Source organism: Phyllobates terribilis, unplaced genomic scaffold (genome assembly GCF_046119375.1).
Source record: "Phyllobates terribilis strain yellow unplaced genomic scaffold, ASM4611937v1 Scaffold_4__5_contigs__length_816908805, whole genome shotgun sequence".
Lineage (NCBI taxonomy): Eukaryota > Metazoa > Chordata > Amphibia > Anura > Dendrobatidae > Phyllobates > Phyllobates terribilis.
Window position 1 is genome coordinate 760624736 of NW_027362764.1, and position 26580 is coordinate 760651315.

A 26580-nucleotide genomic window follows, 5' to 3' on the forward strand; every position below is an offset into this window, starting at 1 on the left:
TTGTCTTACCCCCCCCCCCCCCAGACGTCGTGTGTCCCTCCAGCCAGGTGTCATGTGCCCCCCAGGCGTTGTGTGCCCCAGCCTTTGTCTGGATTCGCCAGGTGCTATAGAGGTGTACAGGGCCTTGGGGTAAGCACTGTAAATCCATACATGCCAACATCCCCAGAATATGGGGAGACCTCCTGGAAAAGTTGGTAAATCTTCTGAGCAAAATCAAAGCTTCCAAACACCTGGGACCGATTCAGCGCGGAGGAATCCGCAGTCGCCACATTGGGCAGTCTGCAGGGCGGATTTGCTGCACATTTCACTCTTTGGGTTGCAAATGGGGGATCAGTAGTTTCGGGAGATAACTTCACCAGAAAAAATTCCACCAAGTGGGAGCCGCTTCTCGGTGTTTCTATAAATGCACATCACCATGATGTCGTAATGGAGTAAGGACATGTGCACACAGAGCTTTCTGAGGAGTTTTTTTAATTGGTTCTGCTTTAAAAACTGCATCAAAAATTGCTGCAAAAAAAAATTTTGAACGTCTGGTCGTACTCATTTCTATTGTAAAACCATTTTGCTGTTCGTAGCTTTAGTCTTTTAAACATTTTTTTTTCCACTTCAGGTTTTGAAAAAATCGCCTGGAGGGAAAAATGAAACTTTTTTGAAGCGTTTCCTGATGGAAAATGCTCCAAACTGGACACTGTCCAATCAGAAGTGATTCATGAAGACTAGCGTTTTTCACACCGAATGAAGGGGCGGGATGGAGTGCGAGGCTCAGTGAGTGTGTGTGTGCAGGCAGATATCATTGTGTGATGTCTGTTTATATGTATTTTTGTGTTTCAAATGTGTTTATGCGTGTATGTACAGTACAGACCAAAAGTTTGGACACACCTTCTCATTTAAAGATTTTTCTGTATTTTCATGACTATGAAAATTGTACATTCACACTGAAGGCATCAAAACTATGAATTAACACATGTGGAATTATATACTTAACAAAAAATATGTCTTATATTCTAGGTTCTTCAAAGTAGTAACTTTTTTGTTAAGTATATAATTCCACATGTGTTAATTCATAGTTTTGATGCCTTCAGTGTGAATGTACAATTTTCATAGTCATGAAAATACAGAAAAATCTTTAAATGAGAAGGTGTGTCCAAACTTTTGGTCTGTACTGTATATGTCTGTATATGTTTGTGTGTGTGTGCGTGACTGTGTGCGGCCTCCCGCTGTCTCTGGGGGGGTGCCGTGCGGCCTCCCGCTGTATCTGTGGGGCGCCATGCGGCCTCCCGCTGTGTATAGATGGTGCCATGTGGCCCCCTGCTGTGTATAGATGGCGCCGTGCGGCCCCCTGCTGTGTATAGATGGTTACGTACGGCCTCCCGCTGTGTATAGATGGTTACGTGCGGCCTCCCGCTGTGTATAGATGGCTATGTGTGGCCTCCTGCTGTGTATAGATGGCGCTGTGCGGCCTTTTGCTGTGTATAGATGGCTACGTGTGGCCTCCTGCTGTGTATAGATGGCGTTGTGCGGCCCCCTGCTGTGTATAGATGGCTGCGTGCGGCCTCCCGCTGTGTATAGATGGCGCCGTGCGGCCTCCTGCTGTGTATAGATGGCTACATGCGGCCTCCTGCTGTGTATAGATGGCTACTGCGGCCTCCCACTGTGTATAGATGGCTACGTGCGGCCTCCCACTGTGTATAGATGGCTACGTGCGGCCTCCCGCTGTGTATAGATGGCTACATGCGGCCTCCCGCTGTGTATAGATGGCGCCGTGCGGCCTCCTGCTGTGTATAGATGGCTACGTGCGGCCTCCTGCTGTGTATAGATGGCTACGTGCGGCCTCCTGCTGTGTATAGATGGCTACGTGCGGCCTCCCGCTGTGTATAGATGGCGCCGTGCGGCCTCCTGCTGTGTATAGATGGCTATGTGTGGCCTCCTGCTGTGTATAGATGGTGCTGTGCGGCCTCCTGCTGTGTATAGATGGCTACATACGGCCTCCTGCTGTGTATAGATGGCGCTGTGCGGCCCCCTGCTGTGTATAGATGGCGCTGTGCGGCCTCCCGCTGTGTATAGATGGCGCCGTGCGGCCTCCTGCTGTGTATAGATGGCTACGTGCGGCCTCCCGCTGTGTATAGATGGCGCTGTGCGGCCTCCTGCTGTGTATAGATGGCTATGTGTGGCCTCCTGCTGTGTATAGATGGTGCTGTGCGGCCTCCTGCTGTGTATAGATGGCTACATACGGCCTGCTGCTGTGTATAGATGGCTACGTGCGGCCTCCTGCTGTGTATAGATGGCTACGTGCGGCCTCCCGCTGTGTATAGATGGCTACGTGCGGCCTCCCGCTGTGTATAGATGGCGCCGTGCGGCCTCCCGCTGTGTATAGATGGCCCCATGCGGCCTCCCGCTGTGTATAGATGGCTACGTGTGGCCTCCCGCTGTGTATAGATGGCTACATGCGGCCTCCCGCTGTGTATAGATGGCTACGTGCGGCCTCCCGCTGTGTATAGATGGCCCCATGCGGCCTCCTGCTGTGTATAGATGGCTACATACGGCCTCCTGCTGTGTATAGATGGCGCTGTGCGGCCCCCTGCTGTGTATAGATGGCGCTGTGCGGCCTCCCGCTATGTATAGATGGCGCCGTGCGGCCTCCTGCTGTGTATAGATGGCTACGTGCGGCCTCCCGCTGTGTATAGATGGCGCTGGGCGGCCTCCTGCTGTGTATAGATGGCTATGTGTGGCCTCCTGCTGTGTATAGATGGTGCTGTGCGGCCTCCTGCTGTGTATAGATGGCTACATACGGCCTGCTGCTGTGTATAGATGGCTACGTGCGGCCTCCCGCTGTGTATAGATGGCTACGTGCGGCCTCCCGCTGTGTATAGATGGCTACGTGCGGCCTCCCGCTGTGTATAGATGGCGCCGTGCGGCCTCCCGCTGTGTATAGATGGCCCCATGCGGCCTCCCGCTGTGTATAGATGGCTACGTGTGGCCTCCCGCTGTGTATAGATGGCTACATGCGGCCTCCCGCTGTGTATAGATGGCTACGTGCGGCCTCCCGCTGTGTATAGATGGCCCCATGCGGCCTCCCGCTGTGTATAGATGTTGCACAAAAAAATTGCAACTTTTCAAAACTTTTTACACCAGAAATGTGGCAAAATCCATGAATTGCCCCCATAGGTTTTGACCATCTCAAAAACGTTTTAGGAGTGGAAATTCCAAGTTTTTGAGTACGTTTTGGAGTTTCCACTTAGAATCTCCTTCAAAAACTCCTAAAAAAAAAAAAAACTCACCCTTTGGCCTCATTCAGACATCCGTTTATCAAATACTAGTTATTTCCATGTTTTTCACGGATAGAGCACATTATCGCCTGGTGCTGTTCATATATCCATGTTTTTTGGGGAGGATTTTGAGGACTAAATGTCCACAGAAAAAAAGAGGACGTCTGTTTTTGATCCGAGTGTGAGGCTTTGTGCACCCAACAAGTTTTTCCAGGCGAAGCCGCTTTAGGAAAATGTCGACGCTGATGTCATAATGCAAGTCCCGCCTTATTCCTCATCCTGATGACATCACCGCAGTATGGCTGCAATGTTACTTATTGACCTGACGATTTTATGATGGATGCCTCCTGTCTTCATCACACAATGGACATCATCAACGTAGGATCTTAGTGACGACGTCTGCATTTTCTGTGATTTTTGACATTTATGATGACACATTGAGAAAATATTGGAGAAGAATCAAGAAGACAATAACCAAGAAAGCACCAAACATCTGTCTGAAATATTTCTCTTTAATAAATCTGTGCAAAAATACAAATGCAATAAAATGGTAAAAAAAGCAAACTGTTTTTACAGTGTTCATTGTGTAGCAAAATCGACCTGGCAGCACAATTCTCCAGGTACCATTATGTCCTGGCCAAACTTTTATTTTTCCGTCGATGGAGTGGTGTGACACAATGCATATTTTGTCTTACTCCAAAACTTTTTGCCTTTTTATTTTGTACCCTGAAGATTGGGGAAATAACTATGGCAGAAGTACCCAATGTGGGTATTTGAAGAGTAACTCAGAAAAAAAAAAAACAATATGACAGTGAATAGAATAGTGGCAGATTTAATTCTGCAGCACGTCAAATCACACTAATGAGTGGGGGAAAATCTGCACCAAAAACACAAGTAAAAAATGCATCAAAAACGTAACCAAGAAATGCAGAAATTTCTGCACCAAATGCTTAATGCGTGCGCACATTCCCTAAGGCTACGTTCCCACGATAAGTAATTGGTGAGTTTTTGATGTTGCAGATTTAAAAAAAAAAAATGAAATTAACATATTTGAATTAATGGGGCAGAAACTTTGCAACATCAAAAAGCTCGTTGTGGGACTCCCTTATGACTCTTGCTCCCCTTGCCATCGATTGCAAAAAATTCTGAAATGTCAAATGTAAGCTGGACCCCGGCTGTCCTGTGCCCCTCTCTCTGCTTTATTCTGCTGCTCCACTGTCCAAGCCCCATATTTTATCAGAGATCACAGGACCCCATAGAGTAATATCGACTGTACGGCCCTGATGGCGGCCCAGGTTCTGGGTGCTGGAGGCCCATATACTGGACATGTGCTATACTTTTCATTAGGGTCTATTACTGTTTTTGCTTCTTATAAGGCTAAGTTTATTCTCGTACAAAAAAAGAAAATAATGTAAATTTTCATCCAGTAAAAACGGACAATTTGTCATCTGTATTGTCATCCATTTTTATATATCTGCCTTTTAAGAGTAATTATAATTTTATTTTTTTTATAAATCCATAGTACACATGAAAATAAGAAACTTTGTAATATATCTTATCAGAGAAATCTGCTTCTTTCTGCTCCTGGACTCCTCATTCATTCTCAAAATTCTCAATTCACAGGTAAAATGTGTCTTCAGTGAATACAGACCTTGCCATTACTGAGAAAGATGGCGGCTAGTGCTCATAAAGTTCTATGGAGAACTTGCAGCGGAATGTCTGTGTCTGCCTCTAGCTCCTCCCATCTCTATAGAATGTCCATGTATTCCTCTAGCTCCTCCCCTCTCCATAGAATGTCCGTGTATTCCTCTAGCTCCTCCCCTCTCCATAGAATGTCTGTGTATTCCTCTAGCTCCTCCCCTCTCCATAGAATGTCTGTGTATTCCTCTAGCTCCTCCCCTCTCCATAGAATGTCCGTGTATTCCTCTAGCTCCTCCCCTCTCCATAGAATGTCCGTGTATTCCTCTAGCTCCTCCCCTCTCCATAGAATGTCTGTGTATTCCTCTAGCTCCTCCCCTCTCTATAGAATGTCCGTGTATTCCTCTAGCTCCTCCCCTCTCCATAGAATGTCCATGTATTCTTCTAGCTCCTCCCCTCTCCATAGAATGTCCGTGTATTCCTCTAGCTCCTCCCCTCTCCATAGAATGTCCATGTATTCCTCTAGCTCCTCCCCTCTCCATAGAATGTCTGTGTATTCCTCTAGCCCCTCCCCTCTCCATAGAATCTCCGTGTATTTCTCTAGCCCCTCCCCTCTCCATAGAATGTCCGTGTATTCCTCTAGCTCCTCCCCTCTCCATAGAATGTCTGTGTATTCCTCTAGCTCCTCCCCTCTCTATAGAATGTCCGTGTATTCCTCTAGCTCCTCCCCTCTCCATAGAATGTCTGTGTATTCCTCTAGCTCCTCCCCTCTCTATAGAATGTCCGTGTATTCCTCTAGCTCCTCCCCTCTCCATAGAATGTCTGTGTATTCCTCTAGCTCCTCCCCTCTCTATAGAATGTCTGTGTATTCCTCTAGCTCCTCCCCTCTCTATAGAATGTCCGTGTATTCCTCTAGCTCCTCCCCTCTCCATAGAATGTCTGTGTATTCCTCTAGCTCCTGCCCTCTGCATAGAATGTCTGTGTATTCCTCTAGCTCCTCCCCTCTCTATAGAATGTCCGTGTATTCCTTTAGCTCCTCCCCTCTCTATAGAATGTCCGTGTATTCCTTTAGCTCCTCCCCTCTCCATAGAATGTCTGTGTATTCCTCTAGCTCCTGCCCTCTCCATAGAATGTCTGTGTATTCCTCTAGCTCATGCCCTCTGCATAGAATGTCCGTGTATTCCTCTAGCTCCTCCCCTCTCCATAGAATGTCTGTGTATTCCTCTAGCTCCTCCCCTCTCCATAGAATGTCCGTGTATTCCTCTAGCTCCTCCCCTCTCCATAGAATGTCAGTGTATTCCTCTAGCTCCTCCCCTCTCCATAGAATGTCCATGTATTCCTCTAGCTCCTCCCCTCTCCATAGAATGTCCGTGTATTCCTCTAGCTCCTCCCCTCTCCATAGAATGTCAGTGTATTCCTCTAGCTCCTCCCCTCTCCATAGAATGTCCATGTATTCCTCTAGCTCCTCCCCTCTCCATAGAATGTCCGTGTATTCCTCTAGCTCCTCCACTCTCCATAGAATGTCCGTGTATTCCTCTAGCTCCTCCCCTCTCCATAGAATGTCTGTGTATTCCTCTAGCTCCTGCCCTCTGCATAGAATGTCCGTGTATTCCTCTAGCTCCTGCCCTCTCCATAGAATGTCCGTGTATTCCTCTAGCTCCTCCCCTCTCCATAGAATGTCTGTGTATTCCTCTAGCTCCTCCCCTCTCCATAGAATGTCCATGTATTCCTCCAGCTCCTCCCCTCTCCATAGAATGTCTGTGTATTCCTCTAGCCCCTCCCCTCTCCATAGAATCTCCGTGTATTTCTCTAGCCCCTCCCCTCTCCATAGAATGTCCGTGTATTCCTCTAGCCCCTCCCCTCTCCATAGAATCTCCGTGTATTTCTCTAGCTCCTCCCCTCTCCATAGAATGTCCATGTATTCCTCTAGCTCCTCCACTCTCCATAGAATGTCCGTGTATTCCTCTAGCTCCTCCACTCTCCATAGAATGTCCGTGTATTCCTCTAGCTCCTCCCCTCTCCATAGAATGTCTGTGTATTCCTCTAGCTCCTCCCCTCTCCATAGAATGTCTGTGTATTCCTCTAGCTCCTGCCCTCTGCATAGAATGTCTGTGTATTCCTCTAGCTCCTCCCCTCTCCATAGAATGTCTGTGTATTCCTCTAGCTCCTGCCCTCTGCATAGAATGTCTGTGTATTCCTCTAGCTCCTGCCCTCTCCATAGAATGTCTGTGTATTCCTCTAGCTCCTCCACTCTCCATAGAATGTCCGTGTATTCCTCTAGCTCCTCCACTCTCCATAGAATGTCCGTGTATTCCTCTAGCTCCTCCCCTCTCCATAGAATGTCTGTGTATTCCTCTAGCTCCTCCACTCTCCATAGAATGTCCGTGTATTCCTCTAGCTCCTCCCCTCTCCATAGAATGTCTGTGTATTCCTCTAGCTCCTCCCCTCTCCATAGAATGTCTGTGTATTCCTCTAGCTCCTGCCCTCTGCATAGAATGTCTGTGTATTCCTCTAGCTCCTGCCCTCTCCATAGAATGTCCGTGTATTCCTCTAGCTCCTCCCCTCTCCATAGAATGTCCATGTATTCCTCTAGCTCCTCCCCTCTCCATAGAATGTCCGTGTATTCCTCTAGCTCCTCCCCTTTCCATAGAATGTCCGTGTATTCCTCTAGCTCCTCCCCTCTCCATAGAATGTCTGTGTATTCCTCTAGCCCCTCCCCTCTCCATAGAATCTCCGTGTATTTCTCTAGCCCCTCCCCTCTCCATAGAATCTCCGTGTATTTCTCTAGCCCCTCCCCTCTCCATAGAATCTTCGTGTATTTCTCTAGCTCCTCCACTCTCCATAGAATGTCCGTGTATTCCTCTAGCCCCTCCCCTCTCCATAGAATCTCCGTGTATTTCTCTAGCTCCTCCCCTCTCCATAGAATGTCCATGTATTCCTCTAGCTCCTCCCCTCTCCATAGAATGTCCGTGTATTCCTCTAGCTCCTCCCCTCTCCATAGAATGTCTGTGTATTTCTCTAGCTCCTCCCCTCTCCATAGAATGTCCATGTATTCCTCTAGCTCCTCCCTCCATAGAATGTCCGTGTATTCCTCTAGCTCCTCCCCTCTCCATAGAATGTCCGTGTATTCCTCTAGCTCCTCCCTCCATAGAATGTCTGTGTATTCCTCTAGCTCCTCCCCTCTCCATAGAATATCCATGTATTCCTCTAGCTCCTCCCCTCTCCATAGAATGTCTGTGTATTCCTCTAGCTCCTCCCCTCTCCATAGAATGTCCGTGTATTCCTCTAGCTCCTCCCCTCTCCATAGAATGTCTGTGTATTCCTCTAGCTCTTCCCCTCTCCATAGAATGTCTGTGTATTCCTCTAGCTCCTCCCCTTTGTAGAATTTTAAAAGCACCAACTGTCATCTCCTATCTCAGCCATGTAACAATATGTCTTCACTACAGATTTGACCTATGCATTGAGATCGAATGATCAGTCCCGGAGCAGAAAGAAGCCGATTTCTCTGATAAGATATATTACAGAGTTGCTTATTTTCATGTGGACATTTATGAAACGAAAATAAAAAGTTACATTTAAACAAAATTTACGAGACCAAATACAGATTCCTATATTTATAATGGCAATGTATCGCGAAAAAAAATCAATCCGTATGTGGTCTGGGACTTGATTAGACGAGTCTCATCGGAAAAACTGAGCAGATTATTGGACGCTGCAATATCTTTCCATGTAGAAAAAAAAACACGCTAATCTGAATAGTTCTATTGCAAAACATTGGTCCGTGTAAGGTCAGTTTTTCCATGGACAGCACTCAGATCAAAAGTGCGGTCATGTGATCATATTAAAGCCCAAAACTACCAGGTTTCTCATTTTTCTGGCTGTTTAAGTAAAAGGGACCTAAACAAGTCTGTGTAGTATGGACCGGCAGTGTCTTGCATAGCAAAAAGTACTTCTGTGACCACTTCAGGGCTACATAGTCAAATAATAACCACCCAGACATACAACCCCTGGCAAAAAATATGGAATCACCGGGCTCGGAGGATGTTCATTCAGTTGTTTAATGTTGTTGAAAAAAAGCAGATCACAGACATGGCACAAAACTAAAGTCATTTCAAATGGCAACTTTAGGGCTTTAAGAAACACTAAAAGAAATCAAGATAAAAAATGTGGTACTCAGTAAGGGTAATTTTTTTCAGACCAAGCAGAGGGAAAAAATTATGGAATCACTCAATTCTGAGGAAAAAATTATGGAATCATGAAAAACAAACACACAAAAGAACACTCCAATACATCACTAGTATTTTGTTGCACCACCTCTGGCTTTAATAACAGCTTGCAGTCTCTGAGGCATGGACTTAATGAGTGACAAACAGTACTCTTCATCAATCTGGCTCCAACTTTCTCTGATTGCTGTTGCCAGATCAGCTTTGCAGGTTGGAAGCTTTCTTCAACTTCCACCAAAGATTTTCAATTGGATTGAGATCCGGACTATTTGCAGGTCATGACATTGACCTTATGTGTCTTCTTTCAAGGAATGTTTTCACAGTTTTTGCTCTATGGCAGGATGCATTATCATCTTGAAAAATGATGTCATCATCCCCAAACATCCTTTCAATTGATGGGATAAGAAAACTGTCCAAAATATCAATGTAAACTTGGGCATTTATTGAAGATGTAATGACAGCCATCTCCCCAGTGCCTTTACCTGACATGCAGCCCCATATCATCAATGACTGTGGACATTTGCATGTTCTCTTCATGCAGTCATCTTTATAAATCTCATTTGAACGGAACCAAACAAAAGTTCCAGCATCATCACCTTGCCCAATGCAGATTCGCGATTCATCACTAAATATGACTTTCATCCAGTCATCCACAGTCCACGATTGCTTTTCCTTAGCCCATTGTAACCTTGTTTTTTTCTGTTTAGGTGTTAATGATGGCTTATGTTTAGCTTTTCTGTATGTAAATCCCATTTCCTTTAGGCGGTTTCTTACAGTTCGGTCACAGACATTGACCCCAGTTTCCTCCCATTCGTTCCTCATTTGTTTTGTTGTGCATTTCCTGTTTTGGAGACATATTCCTTTAAGTTTCCGGTCTTGACGCTTTGATGTCTTCCTTGGTATACCAGTATGTTTGCCTTTAACAACCTTCCCATGTTGTTTGTATTTGGTCCAGATTTTAGACACAGCTGACTGTGAACAACCAACATCTTTTGCAACATTGCGTGATGATTTACCTTCTTTTAAGAGTTTGATAATCCTCTACTTTGTTTCAATTGACATCTCTCGTGTTGGAGCCATGATTCATGTCAGTCCACTTGGTGCGACAGCTCTCCAAGGTGTGATCACTCCTTTTTAGATGCAGACTAACGAGCAGATCTAATTTGATGCAGGTGTTAGTTTTGGAAATGAAAATTTACAGGGTGATTCCATAATTTTTTCCTCAGAATTGAGTGATTCCATAGTTTTTTCCCTCTGCTTGGTCTGAAAAAAATTACCCTTACTGAGTACCACATTTTTTTATCTTGATTTCTTTTAGTGTTTCTTAAAGCCCTAAAGTTGCCATTTGAAATGACTTTAGTTTTGTGCCATGTCTGTGATCTGCTTTTTTACAACAGCATTAAACAACTGAATGAACATCCTCCGAGCCCGGTGATTCCATAATTTTTGCCAGGGGTTGTATTACTACCATAGGGGGGAAATAAGTGTCTGTGGGGCCCCGTGTTTACCCCCCACGTCTGCTATCTGTGCCCTTAGTTTTTTGGAGCCCCAGGATATAAACACAATATCCTCATCCCTCCATATAAGAGATAAATGGATATAGCTGTTACTTTAACGCTTGCTTTGTGTTCTTAGCCATAAGTAGTGAAAGTATATGCCTCCATTAAAGAAATAAACACTGTCCACTTTAACACAGCCCTGTCCTGACTAATACAGTTCCATAACAGGACTTGTCATTGCTTCCTATAATCATCACCTGAAATACTCTGTGCTGCTCGTATCATTCCAGTGATCTGATTGGTTACAGGGCGCCTACCCAATCTCAGTTAAACTACAAAGTCTCTTATTTTTTTAAGATCACAAAGCCCCCCTCAGACCAGCTGAGTGTGGGGGTCCCGTACCAGTGTTTGTTTTTTTAAACAAAATATAAGTAACCAGGGCAGTCAATAAAATAATGAAAGCCCATTAATTTCTTTGGATGGTTGCGCTCCTGCACTAAACCATGTCCAGCTCCATTCAATGGAAGGTAATCCAGGTAATCCTTTCTCCATGGTCTCAAGAGAGGCAGATATAATTCAGTTTTCAATATTATAACTATTACAACAACATGTATGTGCACCCGAGGGATTGTCACTGCATTGTTGATGCTTAAAGGGAAACTGTCACTTGTCATAAATATGTTTTTTTTTTACCAGGTATAAATGCCGCTGTTCTCCTGAATCCGGCGCTGTTTTTCTTTTCTTCCTGCTCCTCTCCATTCCTGAGATATGGCCCCTTCTTTCCTGTATATAAATCTAGTCTTCTTAGCAAAGGGGGCGTGGTCATCAACTCTTCTCTGTGGACTTTTCTTGATAACCACGCCCACTTAGCTAACAAGACTAGATTAAAATGCAGCGAAGAAGAGGCCATATCTTAGGAACGGAGAGGCGCAGGAACAAAAGAAAAGCAATGCCGGATTCAGGAGAACAGCGGCATTTATACCAGGTAAACAATAAATATTTATGGCAAGTGACGGTTATTCTTTAAAGGGATTGTCCAGTTTAGAAAACCCATTCTCATACAATCTTTTTGGTAATTTTTAATAGAGGAGTGACCTCTGTTCAGGATTTTCATCTTTTTGAGTGGACATCGGCTACAAGATTGTCTCTTATTCTGGAGGATCCGTCCTGTCCTGCATTACACAGCCAACCATACGTATGAATGGACAGTTTGTAATACTTCTTTTCTCCTGTGTTGGCGCTGTAGAGAATTATACACTTACAGTTCTTCCAGGGTTTCCAAAACATCACATTTGATCTCCGGGTTTCCAGAATAAGATGATTAGCTTATTGTCGAAGAACCCTGATAAAAATTAGAGAATGTCGAAAGCGGAGAACCCCCTTTAAGTACCTCTAGCAGATTTCCAGTACTTGGTATAATATAACATCTTTTTACAAATACAATATAAATAATGTGCAAGACAAATAGGAGCAAACATTGTAATTATTGCATTATAGTGACGCGGCCTGGACAGAGAGCTCAGAGTCCATGCTGGATCCGGGTCCGGATGCCGATGTCAGGTGACCTATAGAAAGAGTAAAAAAGTAAAGTGTAAGGCTATGTGCCCACGATGCACAAATGCTCCGGATTTTTCCTGAGCGTTTCTGCATCTCCCTGGCAGAAAAAACGCATGCGGATTGTACATGCAGATTGTACATGCGGATTGTACATGCAGATTGTACATGCGGATTGTACATGCGGATTGTACATGCGTTTTTCCTGCCGGGGACAAGCGGAAGTGAAGCGTTTTGATCATGTGATTTCACATGCGGGTTGTCAAGCGCTTTCCAAGCGATTTTAGCATCACTTGGAAAGTGCTTGACTACTTGGTCACACTATATAAATCCATGCAACCGGCATGGATTTTACCGTATTTTCCGGACTATAAGACGCACTTTTTTCCTCCAAAATTTTGGAGGAAAATGGGGGGTGCGTCTTATAGTCCAAATGTTGGGGGAGAAGGGGGTATATATGTATGATGTGTAGGGTGTGGGGGGAGCGGTAGCGGCGGAGGAGCGGGGCACAAGAGGAAGCAGCCGCCTGCTGCAGCCTACACTGTCCCCGCTGCTAAAGAAAATTAATATTCACTGCTCCCCACGCCCATGGCACTGAATTTTCATGCTCCTTAATAGCGGCACACAATGTAGCCGCAGCGCGGCTCCTGCTGCTGCCGGAATCGCCTGTGCCCGCTGTTAAAGGGCATGAATATTCAACCTCTCTCCACGCCCATGGGCGTGGGGAGGGGTGAATATTCATGCCCTTTAATAGCGGGCACACGCGATCGCCCGGCAGCAGTAGGAGCCGCGCTGCTGCTACGCTGTGTGCCGGCTATTAAGGAGCATGAAGTCACTGCTCCCCGCGCACACAGTCCCGGCGTGGGGAGCAGTGACTTCCGGCAGCTGATCTCTCCTTGTGCGCCGCGCATGGCAGTGACGCCATGCGCGGTTCACATGGAGAGATCAGTACGGGCAGACAGGACGCAGCGCTGGAGGAAAGAAGAAAGGTGAGTAGGAGTGTTTATTTTTTCATGTGCAGCATGATAGGGATTAGGGGGATACCAGGATAAGGATGGGGGGGGGCATACATAACAGGATAAAAGTGAGGGGGCCATACATACCAGGATAAGGCTGAGGGGGCATACATAACAGGATAAAGATGAAGGGCCATACATACCAGGATAAGGATGAGGGGCCATACATACCTGGATAAGGATGAGGGGCCATACATACCAGGATAAGGATGAGGGGCCATACATACCAGGATAAGGATGAGGGGTGCCATGCATACCAAGATAGGGATTAGGGGTGCCATGCATACCAGAACAGGGATTAGGGGTGCCATGCATACCAGGACAGGGGTTAGGGGTGCCATGCATACCAGGACAGGGATGAGGGGTGCCATGCATACTAGGACAGGGATGACAGGTGCCATGCATACCAGGACAGGAATGAGGGGTGCCATGCATATCAGGATAGGGATGAGAGGTGCCATGCATACCAGGACAGGGATGAGGGGTGCCATGCATACCAGGATAAGGATGGAGGGGTTCCATGCATACCAGGATGGAGGGATGCCAGGCATACCAGGATGGGGATGGGGGCCACGTATAAAAGGAAGGGGGGCATATATTGCAGGATGGGGGATATTGTCAGAATTGGGGGACATTACCCCTATACCAGTGTCAGCAGAAGACCCCCTCCCCCTTAAAAGTGCAAAACATTTTTTTTTCTATTTTCCTCCTCTAAAACCTAGGTGCGTCTTATGGTCCGGTGCGTCTTATAGTCCGAAAAATAAAGTATATAGTGTGACCAAGATAGTTAAAAAAAAAAATTAAAATGGTAAAAAAAAAACCATATACTCACCTTCCGATGGCCCCCGGTCTTCTTATCCGATGCAAGCGGATTCTCCTAGACAGCAGAGACTCTCCTAGACAGCAGAGATTCTCCTAGACAGCAGAAACTCTTCTAGAGAACAGAGATTCTCCTAGACAAAAGAGACTCTCCTAGACAGTAGATACCCTCCTAGACAACCGCGATTCTTCTAGACAACAGAGATTCTCCTAGACAACAGAGACTCATCTAGACAGCAAAAACTCTCTTAGACAAGAGAGACTCTCCAAGACAGCAGAGACTCTCCTAGACAGCAAAGACTCTCTTAGACTCTCCTGGACAAGAGAGACTCCCCTAGACAGCAGAGACTGTCCTAGATGGCATAGACTCTCCTAAGTGGCAAAGACTCTCTTAGACAACAGAGACTCTCCTAGACAGTAGAGACCCTCCTAGATACTAGAGACTCTCCTAGACAGCAGAGACTCTCCTAGACAGCAGAGCCTCTTTGTAGACAACAGAGACTCTGCTAGACAACAAAGACTCTCCTAGACAGCAAAGATTCTCCTAGACAGTAGATACCCTCCTAGACAACCGCGATTCTTCTAGACAACAGAGATTCTCCTAGACAACAGAGACTCGTCTAGACAGCAAAAACTCTCTTAGACAACAGAGACTCTCCTAGGCAGCAGAGACTCTCCCTAGACAGCAGAGACTCTCCTAGACAGCAGAGATTCTCCTAGACAACAGAGACTCTCCTGGACAAGGGAGACTCTCCTGGACAAGGGAGACTCTCCTGGAAAAGAGAGACTCCCCTAGATGGCAGAGACTCTCCTTGATGGCAGAGACTCTCCTAGACAACAGAGACTCTCCTAGACAACAGAGACTTTCCTAGACAACAGAGACTCTCCTAGACAGCAGAGACTGTCCTAGACAACAGAGACTCTCCAAGATAACAGAGACTCTCCTAGGCAACAGAGATTCTCGTAGACAGCAGAGCCTCTCCTAGAGAGCAGAGACTCTCATAGACAGCAGAGACTTTCCTAGACAACAGAGACTTTCCTAGACAACAGAGACTCTCCTAGACAGCAAAGAGTTTCCTAGACAGCAGAGACTCTTCTAGACAGCAGAGACTCTCCTACACAAGAGAGACTTTCCTAGACAAGAGAGACTCCCCTAGACAGCAGAGACTCTCCTAGATGGCAGAGACTCTCCTAGATGGCAAAGACTCTCTTAGACAACAGAGACTCTCCTAGACAGCAGAGACTATCCAAGACAACAGAGACTACTAGACAGCAGAGAGTGTCCTAGACTACAGAGACTGTCCTAGAAATAGAGACTCTCCTACCTAAACAACAGAGACTGTGCTAGACAGCAGAGACTCTTGCTAGACAGCAGAGATTGTGCTAGACAACAGAGACTCCTAGACAGCAGAGACTCTCCTAGACAGCAGAGATTCTCCTAGACGGCAGAGAGTTTCCTAGACAGCAGAGTCTCCTAGACAACAGAGACTCTAGATAACAGAGATTCTCCTAGACAGCAGAGACTCTCTTAAACAGCAAAAAGTCTTCTAGGCAACAGAGACTCTCCTAGACAAAAGAGACTCTCCTGGACAAGAGAGACTCTCTTGGACAAGAGAGACTCCCCTAGACAGCAGAGACTGTCCTAGATGGCAGAGACTCTCCTAGATGGCAAAGACTCTCTTAGACAACAGAGACTCTCCTAGACAGTAGAGACCCTTCTAGATACTAGAGACTCTCCTAGACAGCAGAGAATCTCCTAGACAGCAGAGACTCTCCTAGACAACAGAGACTACTAGACAACAGAGACTCTCCTAGACAACAGAGACACTCCTAGATTGCAGAGACTCTCCTAGATAGCAGAGACACTCCTAGATTGCAGAGACACTCCTAGATTGCAGAGACACTCCTAGATTGCAGAGACTTCCCTAGACAATAGAGACTTTCCTAGACAACAGAGACTCTCCTAGACAGTAGAGACTCCTCTGATAAGTTCCCCTGAACTAATACAGGTCATACAAAATGCACAAAAGATCCCCTAAACTAATACAGACCCCTAGACCCCTAAGCTTATACATACCCCTGATAACACATTCTAAACAAATACATGCTCTTAACGTAAATACAGATCCCAGACGAGATCCCCATAAATTAAAGGGGTTGTCCGGTACTTTTAAAAATATGCCAATGTGTTTTAATGATAAATACAAGCTTCTTTCTAATTACCTCCTGGTGCTGTTTCTGCCTGTGAGCGGCGCTATCGGTGGCCGTGCACAGGCAGCACGTGACCCCCGGCTGCAGCCGGCTCTGACATCCGCTGACGTCACGACAAGTCCAGGCTGCAGCCGAGGGTCCCTCTTCCGCGTTCCATCGGTGGCTGCTGGGTTGAGGGCGGGGTTATCCCCGCGCGTCACACCAGGCATCCACCGCGCACTTTCCCTGTCCGCATTCATTGGGAAAGCATGTGGTGGATGCTAGGTGTGATGCGGGGAATAACCTCACCCACAACCCAGCAGCCACCGCGGGGACCCCAGCGCTGAGTCACGCCTCACTTGTTGTGATGTCAGCGAGGGGGTCACGTGATGCCTGTGAGCGGCCACCGATAGCGCCACTCACAGGCAGAAACAGCACCAGGAGGTAATTAGAAAGAAGCTTCTATTTATCATTAAAACACATTGGCATATTTTTTAAAGTACTGGACAACACTTTTAATACTAACATGAGACTTTTTCGATTCGCATTGCAATTCAGGTTTATTAGCAAAATGTACTGTACAAACTTTCTGCCGTTTGCAATAAACTATTGAAAAACAATAAACCAAATAGTTGAACACAACTAATATAACAAATGGATTCTCCAAATTCACCAGAAAATGCCAATTCCTGCAGTCTCAGAATTATTCCCCCTCCTAAATAGAATTCCTCATAAGTGCGCATTTGTCTCCAACACTGGATGTAATAATCAAGAGCTTCATTAGTGGCATCAGGTGCTGGAGATAAAACACATCAAATACCCGGACTGGCTAGGGATTCCAGACTGGTTGCTTGTTACAAATATGGTCATAGAAAAAGAAAAGAAACTGGTACAAAAATTTAAGGGATCATTGCTTTGCAAAAATAAGGACGAGAATACAAGATGATACAAAGGCATTGACTGTTCCTGGAGATACAGTTGGAAATGGAGGTCACAAGTTCTATCTTACAGGAACACTGACTACACTTTCCGGATGTGGGAGAAAGATAAAGCTGTTATTGGCTGCCACCAGAGTTCTGAGGAGGCAGGTGGTCAAAAACCCTCGAGTGATTACTAAAGACCTGCAGCAAGATTAGGTGGACTCAGATAATGAGGTTTCATTTGCACAGTAAGGTGCATACTAAATGCTGAAGGTCTCCATGTTTGGTATTTGAGACTGCACCTCTTCTGACACAAAAGCATAAGAAGTCGGCTCCAATATGCTCAAAACTATATGAATAAGCCGCAGAAGTTTGGGGATTTTGTCCTGCGGAGTGATGATAAAGAACTAGAACTCTTCAGGACTATGAATCACTATATGTTTGGGGGGAGGAAGAATGAAGCATCTGCTGAAAGAACATCCTGCCTACAGTGAAGCATTGTGGTGGCTCTGTGATGCCTACAGTGAGGCATGGTGGTGGTTCGGTGATGCCTACAGTGAAGCATTGTGGTGGCTCAGTGATGTCCACAGTAGAGCATGGTGGTGGCTTGGTGATGTCTACAGTGAGGTATGACGGTGGCTCGGGGATGCCTACAGTGAAGCATGGCAGTGGCTCAGTGATGTCTACAAAGCAGCATGATGGTGGCTCAGTGATGCCTACAGTGAAGCATGGAGGTGGCTCGGTGATGCCTACAGTGAAGCATGGTGATGACTCGGTGATGTCTACAGTGAAGCATGATGGTGGCTATTTACATAGTTCTCATTTCATTATTGCAAGCAGTAGAAAGTTTGGAAATTTTGCGAATAAACCAAATTTTCATTAGGGGATAAATAATTTTGATTGCAACTGTAAAAACTGAACCCAAACCAGACCAGGAATTGGATGAGGTGAGCACATTTCACAGAGGCTGCAACACCAAGGTTTTTTTTAACTGCTTTTCTGGGATTTCAGGAGATTTTAAGATGACAAATTAAAGAATATGTCTGCTGTCCCCAGAGCCGGCACCTCCATCCCGGCTCTGACTATTCAGGTCCTGGCACTCCTATTGCCTTACTCAGCTCTGCCCTGTGATCGGCTGATGGCAGTGGTCTTCTGCCTCCACTAGTAAGCACTATCATCACTTATGTAAAGGATATACAAGTCAAACAAATAATGACTTACCTGTCCCACCATAAAATCAGGCAGAGTAACAAAAGAGTAACGAAGAATAACAGGATCATTACCCTCCTCTGTATGCTGTCATCTACAAGAGAAAAATAATAAAGGTCTGATACATTAATTACAAGCAGACGAAGACACATTTATTTTTATATAACAAAACTTAAATGGGTTATCCAATGAAGATAGTACCTCTCCATATGTCCTATTAGGCAACATGGACAACATAAAGAGAGAGGTCACCTGCTAAGTGCCCCCAATAGGGCCACTCTGTACAAGTCCGTTACAGGGGGCGACTTTCATATGAATAGCTGCCACATACAATGTAATACTACCTGCAACTGCCGCTATGGTGAAAATGCCTGAATGGTGGCGGGTTTCCCCACTAAAATCGGCCATTTGCAAAGGAGTCGGAAGGGGACAACCACTTTTTCTTTTATCCTATTTTCTCTCATATTACAATAAAAACTGAGAAACATATTAAAAAAAATCTTCTCTTTGTGACGCAGCCATGTCCTCTCTCCTCCTACTCACTGTCCTGTGTAAGACAACTGGCTGCAGCAGGAGCCTCCCCCCACTGCACCGTCTGCAGTAACACAAAATATGGCACCCTAAAGTAATTGCTGCTATTTCTGATTGCAAAATTTTAACCTCTTAGATGCTGCTGTCGATTGTGCCAGAGTCTAGTGAAGGCCCCCATATCTGTTCTGTTTCTAATCTTATAAAGCCCAACCCATGTGCTGTAGATCCCACGGTAGATCCCTAAATATGCAGTAGACTGGAATATTGTTGTGCTGCAGGGTATAGTATAAGCGATCAAATATGTTCAAGTTTCCTAAAAGGACAATAAAATGTGATGAAAACATTAAAAAATATCTTTAAAGAAAATATCAAAAAAAAAATCCTCATAATATAAAGGTTTATATCATCTTTCTTTCCCTAAATTGTAAATATAAAAATATAAAACAAAATAGAAAAAAAAAGAAAAAAATTTGGTAACGCTGACTGCGGAACTGTCCGAAATAATAGAATATAAAAAAATGCATCCCATATAGTAATCTCTGAAACAGAAAAAAAAAAAAGCAAACAGAATTGGCAAAGTTGCTGTTTTTAGGTCATTTTACCTTTAAAACAAATAGAAAAAAAATTGAAATAAAAAAAGTTCACCCCAAAATAGTATCAATAAAAACTAAAATCTATAAAAAAAAATATTCTCTTTGTGTCACAGCTATGTCCTCCCTTCCCCTACTCACTGTCTTGCGTGAGACGTTAGGACAACTGGCTGCAGAAGGAGCCTCCCCCCCCACTGCGCTGTCTGCAGTAAAACAAAATATGACAATAAAAACTAAAAACTACAGCTTGTATCTAAGTAAAAAAAAAAAAAAAAGCCCTCATATGACGAGGGTATCAACTGAAAGGTAAAAAAAAAGCCATGGATCTCAGAATTTGTTGACTGTAGTTAATTTTTTGGAGGAAGTCTTTTACGTCATAAAACAAAAAGGAAAAAAATTATCCAAATTTGGTTTTAGCAAAGTTACCAGGTCATTTTTACCACAAAGTAAATGTCATAAAAACAAAACCCAATAAACTATAGTGAAATTGCTGTTATTTATTTTTTCTTATTCCAACCTACTAATTATTTTCCTGTTTTCCAGTCCATTATATGGTAAAATGAATGGTCCTGCAAAAAATAAGCCCTTGTACGTCCATGTGTATGGAAAAATAAAACAGTTATGCCCTCTTAGGCTACGTTTTTGATGTTGCAGATTTTTGCTAACTTAGGTCACTTGCGTTTCATTTCCGTTGCATTTTTTTTTTCAGCTGCGGTTTTTCTCCCTTTTTTGTTCCGTCGTGTTTGGAATAAAGCCGCTATTTTTTTTTGGGATACTTCCTGATATTTGACTTTATTTATACAGACATGTGCGGATTACATGCCTTTTTACTTTGTGTTCGCTGCGGAAATGCACTAAAGACACACGTGTGTTTTTTATCTGCGGATTTTCTGCGTCTCATTCAAGTCTATGGGGAAAATCTGCAAATAAAACGTATATTTACTGCAAAAGAAATTAACACGTTGCGGATTTGAAACCCGCACCGCAGCTCGGTTTATGCAGCGTAAAATAAAAGCAAAGTGCGCAGGAGATTTCTATAAAGCTGCGTTTTTTTGCACAACGAAAATGTGCAGCATCCGAAACTCATCATGGGAACTCATGCAGACGTCTGTTTTTTTTTTTCCCATACGAGAAGAGCGTTCTTAGTTTCATCAATGAATGTGCGCAGAGTTTGATCCGAGTTTAATCTTTTTTTTTCGAATGAGAACAAAAAAAAAAAACCTTTTTTTTTTTGGGCGCGGCCCCATAGAATAACATTGCTCCGACTTCAATCCGATATTTTGTCGGATCGCACTCGGACCCAAAAAACGTCCGTCTGCATAGGGTGACTTACCCGTATCCGTCAGGTCGCTTCCTATAGCGGGTGTGAGAGTGGCAGCTATGGAGTCTGTAGGCGACTTCTTTACGTCGCGCCTATCTGTTGCTCCCCAGCTGCTAGAATCATGAGAAAATGCACAAGACTTCTTGTCATCTGTAAAAAAAAAAAAAAAAGTTTGTCTTGTATCAAAACAATGAACAAAGCGGCGAAGATCAGCCAGATTGTAGCAGAGATGAAGTCGTCATCTCGCACAACCCACGGATGGAGAGATCACATCGTGGGGTTTCACAAGACAACTGAGCTGCGTTATCTGTCCTATCGATGTCCTGTCTATACGACACATCTCAGTAAAAGTGCCCAAGTGGGACTGAAAGGTGAAGTAACGTCTGATAAGGTTAATAAATATATCACACAATGAACCTTTTAACAACATTATCTCTGTATGAGGGGGGTCAGGGGCTTTGTTACATGGCCAGCACCCGACAGTAACTAATGCACACCTCCCAACGGTCCTGGATCCAGTGGGATAGTCCTGAATTTGGGGAGCTGCCCCCCTGTCCCAGGGAGGTTGGGAATGTGTCTGCAGTACACAGATATGTCAGATCCCTAAGACATTGCTCAGGCAGCGGAGACAGAGGAGCCGGACACGCGGGCTAGTGGGATGCATGTGTGGGGGTATCATAATGCGTAGGTGTGGGAGTGTTGTGGGAGGCAACATACTGTGGAGGAGGGAATGTCGGGGCATCATAGTGTTTGTGTGGGGCAACATACTGTATATAGGGGACACAGAGTGGGCATCATACTATGTATGGGGGCACCATACTACAGTGCTGTGCAAATTAATTGGGACAAAGCATTTTTTAAGTAAAATCGTAAGCTGGTTACCAGTCAGTGATTCAAACCAGTTTTAACTGCTTTGAACAGGTGTGAGTGTACAACCGTGAGTAACAAAATGTGGTTTGACTGGTTTTAGTCAGAAAATAACAGCTAGCTGCCCCCTCAGCTTCAGTTGAGAGCTTGTTTCTGTGAGGAGTGGTTTAGTATACTTTTTCTCCATGCCACAATTCCAAGTGTGTGAAGAAATTCCTGGAAGAAAATAAAGTAAAAGTGCTGGACTGGCCTGGCAATTCACCAGACTTAAATCCTATAGAAAATTTGTGGAGCATTGTGAAGAGACGTCTGGGCAAAATGGACTGTACAACCAAAGAACGCAAGATAAACAGTGCCATACAAGTGTGGTTCCATAATGAAGAATTGAAGAATTTATGCAAAAACTTGGTAGAATCAATGCCAAAACGCATTTAAAATCTCATATCTGCTAAAGGAGGACATATTTCTTACTAAAATTAGTATGTAACAGTGCATTATAACATTTTATTATTAAAAATTCAAAAATATTTTTTTTTTGGCTTTGTCCCAATTAATTTGCACAGCACTGTATGTGTAAGGGGGCACTGAGTGGGCATCTTACTGTGTATGGGGGCACTGTAGGGCAGCATACTGTGTGCAAGGGGCACTGTGTGGGCATCATACTGTGTATGGGGGCACCATAATGTGCGTAAGGGGCACCATACTGTGTATGAGGGCACTGTGGAGGCACCACACTGTGTGTAAGGGGCACTGTGTGAGTATCATACCGTGTATGGGGGCACCATACTGTGTGTAAGGGGCACTGTGTGAGCATCATACTGTGTATGGGGGCACCATACCGTGTGTAAGAGGCACTGGGGGGGCATCATACTGTGTATGGAGGCAATGTGTGAGCATCATACTGTGTGTAGGGGCACTGCAGGAGCATCATACTGTTTATGGGGCCAACGGTTGGCCATCATACTGTGTGTAAGGGTCACTGTGGGGGCATCATACTGTGTATGGGGGCAATGTGTGGGCATCATACTGTGTGTAAGGGGCACTGTAGGGGCAACATACTGTGTATGAGAGCAATGTGTGGGCATCATACTGTGTATGGGGGCACTGTGGGGGCATCATACTGTGTATGGGGACAATGTGTGGGCATCATACTGTGTGTAGGGGCACTGCGGGAGCATTATACTGTGTATGGGGGCAATGTGTGGGCATCATACTATATGTAAGGGGCACTATGGGAGCATCATACTGTGTGTAAGGGGCACTGTAGGGACATCATACTGTGTATGGGGGCAATGTGTGGGCATCATACTGTGTATGGGGGCACTGTGGGGGCATCATACTGTGTATGGGGGTAATGTGTGGGCATCATACTGTGTGTAGGGGCACTGCGGGAGCATTATACTGTGTATGGGGGCAATGTGTGGGCATCATACTGTGAGTAAAAAAAAAATACCCGGTCATTAAGGGGTTAAAAATTACTTTTATAGCATAAAAATAATAAAAGGTGAAATACATATAACTATTTTGTATCATTGTAATTTTACCTACCCATGATACAGTTTATACAGTGAACGGTTAAAAAATGGTTAAGTGCCCCAATATAGAGCCATTGAAAAATAAAATCATCTTGCAAAAAAACACGGACCGCTGCCCGTATATAAATACAAAAAAAACCTGTCACGATCACAGGTTCAAATCTGCTAGGGGAACTAAAAAAAATTATAAAGCATTAAAAAAAAAGAAGTAAATATAAAAAAAACATAAAAGGCAGAATCGCCCCTCCTTTCCCAATAGAAAAATAAAGAAACTGGAAAAAGTAATAAAATTAAACATATTTGGTATCGCTTCGTCCATCAAAGCCCAATCTATCAAAAGATAAAATGGTTAAACCCTGGAAGGAAAAAAATCTAACAGCCAGAATTGCTGTTTTCTGATCGCCGCACCTTTCTCCGAAAATTCAAGGAAATCGATAGAAAAATAAAACAGTTACAGTCCTCAAAAAAGTGGCGACACAAAACTTTTTTTAAAGTTCGGAATTTTTTAACTACTAAAATATAAAAGATGTAAAAATGGCAGAATTGTGTTTATATTTCACCATTTCAACCCAGAATTTTTACTTTATTTGGCACAGTGAATGGCTTCGTCCAAAAGTACAAGTCCTCCCACAAAAACAAGCCCTCCACGGCTGTGGAGTTGGAATAAAATAAGTAACGGCTCTTGGGGAAAGGGGAGGAAGAAAATGTAAGTGAAAAAATGAGTATCAGCCGTGAAGGAAAGGGTTAAGATCACAGCAACTCTTACATCAATCCATATCTAATCACCATTGTGCACAGCGGCTCCTACCATTGATCACTTTTTGGGTGGCTCCAGGCGAGAGAGGACTCGATGAGTTGTCATCATTCTTCGTGGAATTGCTGGGTTGATGCAAAATCTTCGGGAATTTTCCTGAATCACACTGAGCGCCATTTTCTACAGAGAGTGAAAAGCGGTTAAGACATATTAAAGAGATATTCCCCAAAAAATCTGTTTATTCCCTATCCATAGAATAGGTGAGAACTTGCTGATCTTTGAGGGTCCGACCACTGAGACCCCAAGATCAGAGCCCTGGAACCTCAGTAACAGAGCTCCGCAGCCCTGTCCTAAATGCAGCAGATGTGCGCATGCTCGGCCTCTGCTCCATTCATTGTATATGGCGCATGTTCGGCCTCCGCTCCATTCATTGTCTATGGCGCATGTTCGGCCTCCGCTCCATTCATTGTCTATGGCGCATGCTCGGCATCTACTCCATTCATTGTCTATGGGACATGCTTGGCATCTACTCCATTCATTGTCTATGAGACATGCTCAGTCTCCGCTCCATTCATTGTCTATGGCGCATACTTGGCCTCCTCTCCATTCATTGTCTATGGCACTTGCTCGGCCTCCGCTCCATTCATTGTCTATGAGACATGCTCAGCATCAACTCCATTCATTGTCTATGGTGTATGCTCAGCCTCCACTCCATTCATTGTCTATGGCGCATGCTTAGCCTCCGCTCCATTCATTGTCTATGAGACATGGTCAGCATCTACTCCATTCATTGTCTATGGCACATGCTCAGCCTCCACTCCATTCATTGTCTATGGCGCATGCTTAGCCTCCGCTCCATTCATTGTCTATGGTGCATGCTCAGCCTCTGCTCCACTCATTGTCTATGGCGCATGCTTGGCCTCCTCTCCATTCATTGTCTATGGCGCATGCTCAGCCTCCTCTACATTCATTGTCTATGGGACTGTCAGAAATAGACGACCTCTGCATTCGGTAGTCCCATAGACAATGAATGGAGTAGAGGCCACCCATGTGCACATCCGCACGGCCCAGTTCTGGGGGTTCCAGAGCCCCATTTCTCGGGATCCACAGGATATGGCATAACTTGCTGATCACAGGGGGTCCTACAACTATGCTGACTCTTTTTGTGAATAAACCTTTTATTCTTTCAGTTCTGATATATCTGGAAACAAGGACCACAATACTTCTTGGGTATATCTGCCATTAAACCCATATCCTGCCATATCTACTGGGCTAAGCACTGCGGGGGCAGAATCCACTATGCTAAAGAACCACTGGTTACCCCCGCTATGAGACACACCCTATGTAAAGAAAGCCACATTTTGTATCAAAATAATTGCAATAATTCCCCTCATTCCATAACAATAAATATCAGGTTGTCGGCGCCCGCCCTTGCTTATAGTGTAGGATCACACTTCCTCCCATTCCTTACAAGTTTTATTTCCCACCTCTAAATACCCATTAATTATATTTCTGAACCTGCTTATGTCTGCTCTGCCCCCGTCTCCTCCAGGAGGGAGAGGAGGAAAAGTGAAAAGAGAAGAGGAGCCCCCTGGTACAGTGTCCATATCAAAGTCACACATCATTTCAATTTGGCTTGGAGGACATTTGTGTGAAAGTCCCAATGAGTTTCAGACAGGTTTGCACTGAAAATCACATAACCAAATAGAATGTCTAAGTTTCTTCCTCTGAGTGTATAACTCATGGTAAGTCACATATCAAAGTCACATATCAAAGTTACATATCAAAGTCACATATCAAAGTTACATATCAAAGTCACATATCAAAGTCCGATTTCAAAGTCACATATCAAAGTTACATATTAAAGTCACATATCAAAGTCACATATCAAAGTTACATATCAAAGTCACATATCAAAGTCACATATCAAAGTCCGATTTCAAAGTCACATATCAAAGTCCGATTTCAAAGTCACATATCAAAGTTACATATCAAAGTCACATATCAAAGTCACATATCAAAGTTACATATCAAAGTCACATATCAAAGTTACATATCAAAGTTACATATCAAAGTCACATATCAAAGTCACATATCAAAGTCCGATTTCAAAGTCACATATCAAAGACAGTTCTCAGACAGACAATTTAGCCTCAAACTGACATTATTCTGATGTTTGACTTTGATATCTGATCATGTCCTAAGATGGACACTGTACACTGGGACTTTGTAACCCAAGGGCCTTGATAAGCCTGGAGTTGGCCCCTGATCCCGACCTTTAAATATATTTTTTACTATTTATTAGTTTCTGAACTGAGTTTAAGACGGTGGAAAACCAGATTCAGAAAATACCCTGTGTAATATGAAGAAGTCTAGTAAGCCCCAATTATTTTATGTATAAGCACAATGTATCCGAGCCTTCCAGCCTCCTACCGTCATCCATGAGCCGGGAATATCCAGATGACGCTCGGTCGGTATCTGACTCAGGGGATGGAGGGCATAGATGGGTGTTTCCTGAATCATCAAAACCTAGATATGCGGCAGAACAAATGAAAAAACGTAAAAAATTTGCAAATGTACCCCAAGAACATGATCACATCAAAGCAATAGAAACATTTCACAGCTTTTTTTTATTTTAATATGACCTA

General features: G+C 44.4%; 1 protein-coding gene across 1 annotated transcript in view; it reads right to left on the minus strand.

The window, feature by feature from the left end:
* Positions 1-11479: 11479 nt before the first annotated feature.
* The window catches only part of TMEM71 (transmembrane protein 71), an 85154-nt gene continuing 70053 nt past the window's right edge, over positions 11480-26580 (minus strand). The window contains exons 6-10 of the mRNA XM_073676801.1: positions 26366-26461; positions 23987-24112; positions 20789-20926; positions 18347-18428; positions 11480-12191 (exon numbers count right to left, since the gene is read on the minus strand). Coding sequence (XP_073532902.1) covers positions 12146-12191; positions 18347-18428; positions 20789-20926; positions 23987-24112; positions 26366-26461 — 488 coding nt within the window. The 3' untranslated portion in view covers positions 11480-12145. The remainder of the gene's footprint in view (positions 12192-18346; positions 18429-20788; positions 20927-23986; positions 24113-26365; positions 26462-26580) is intronic.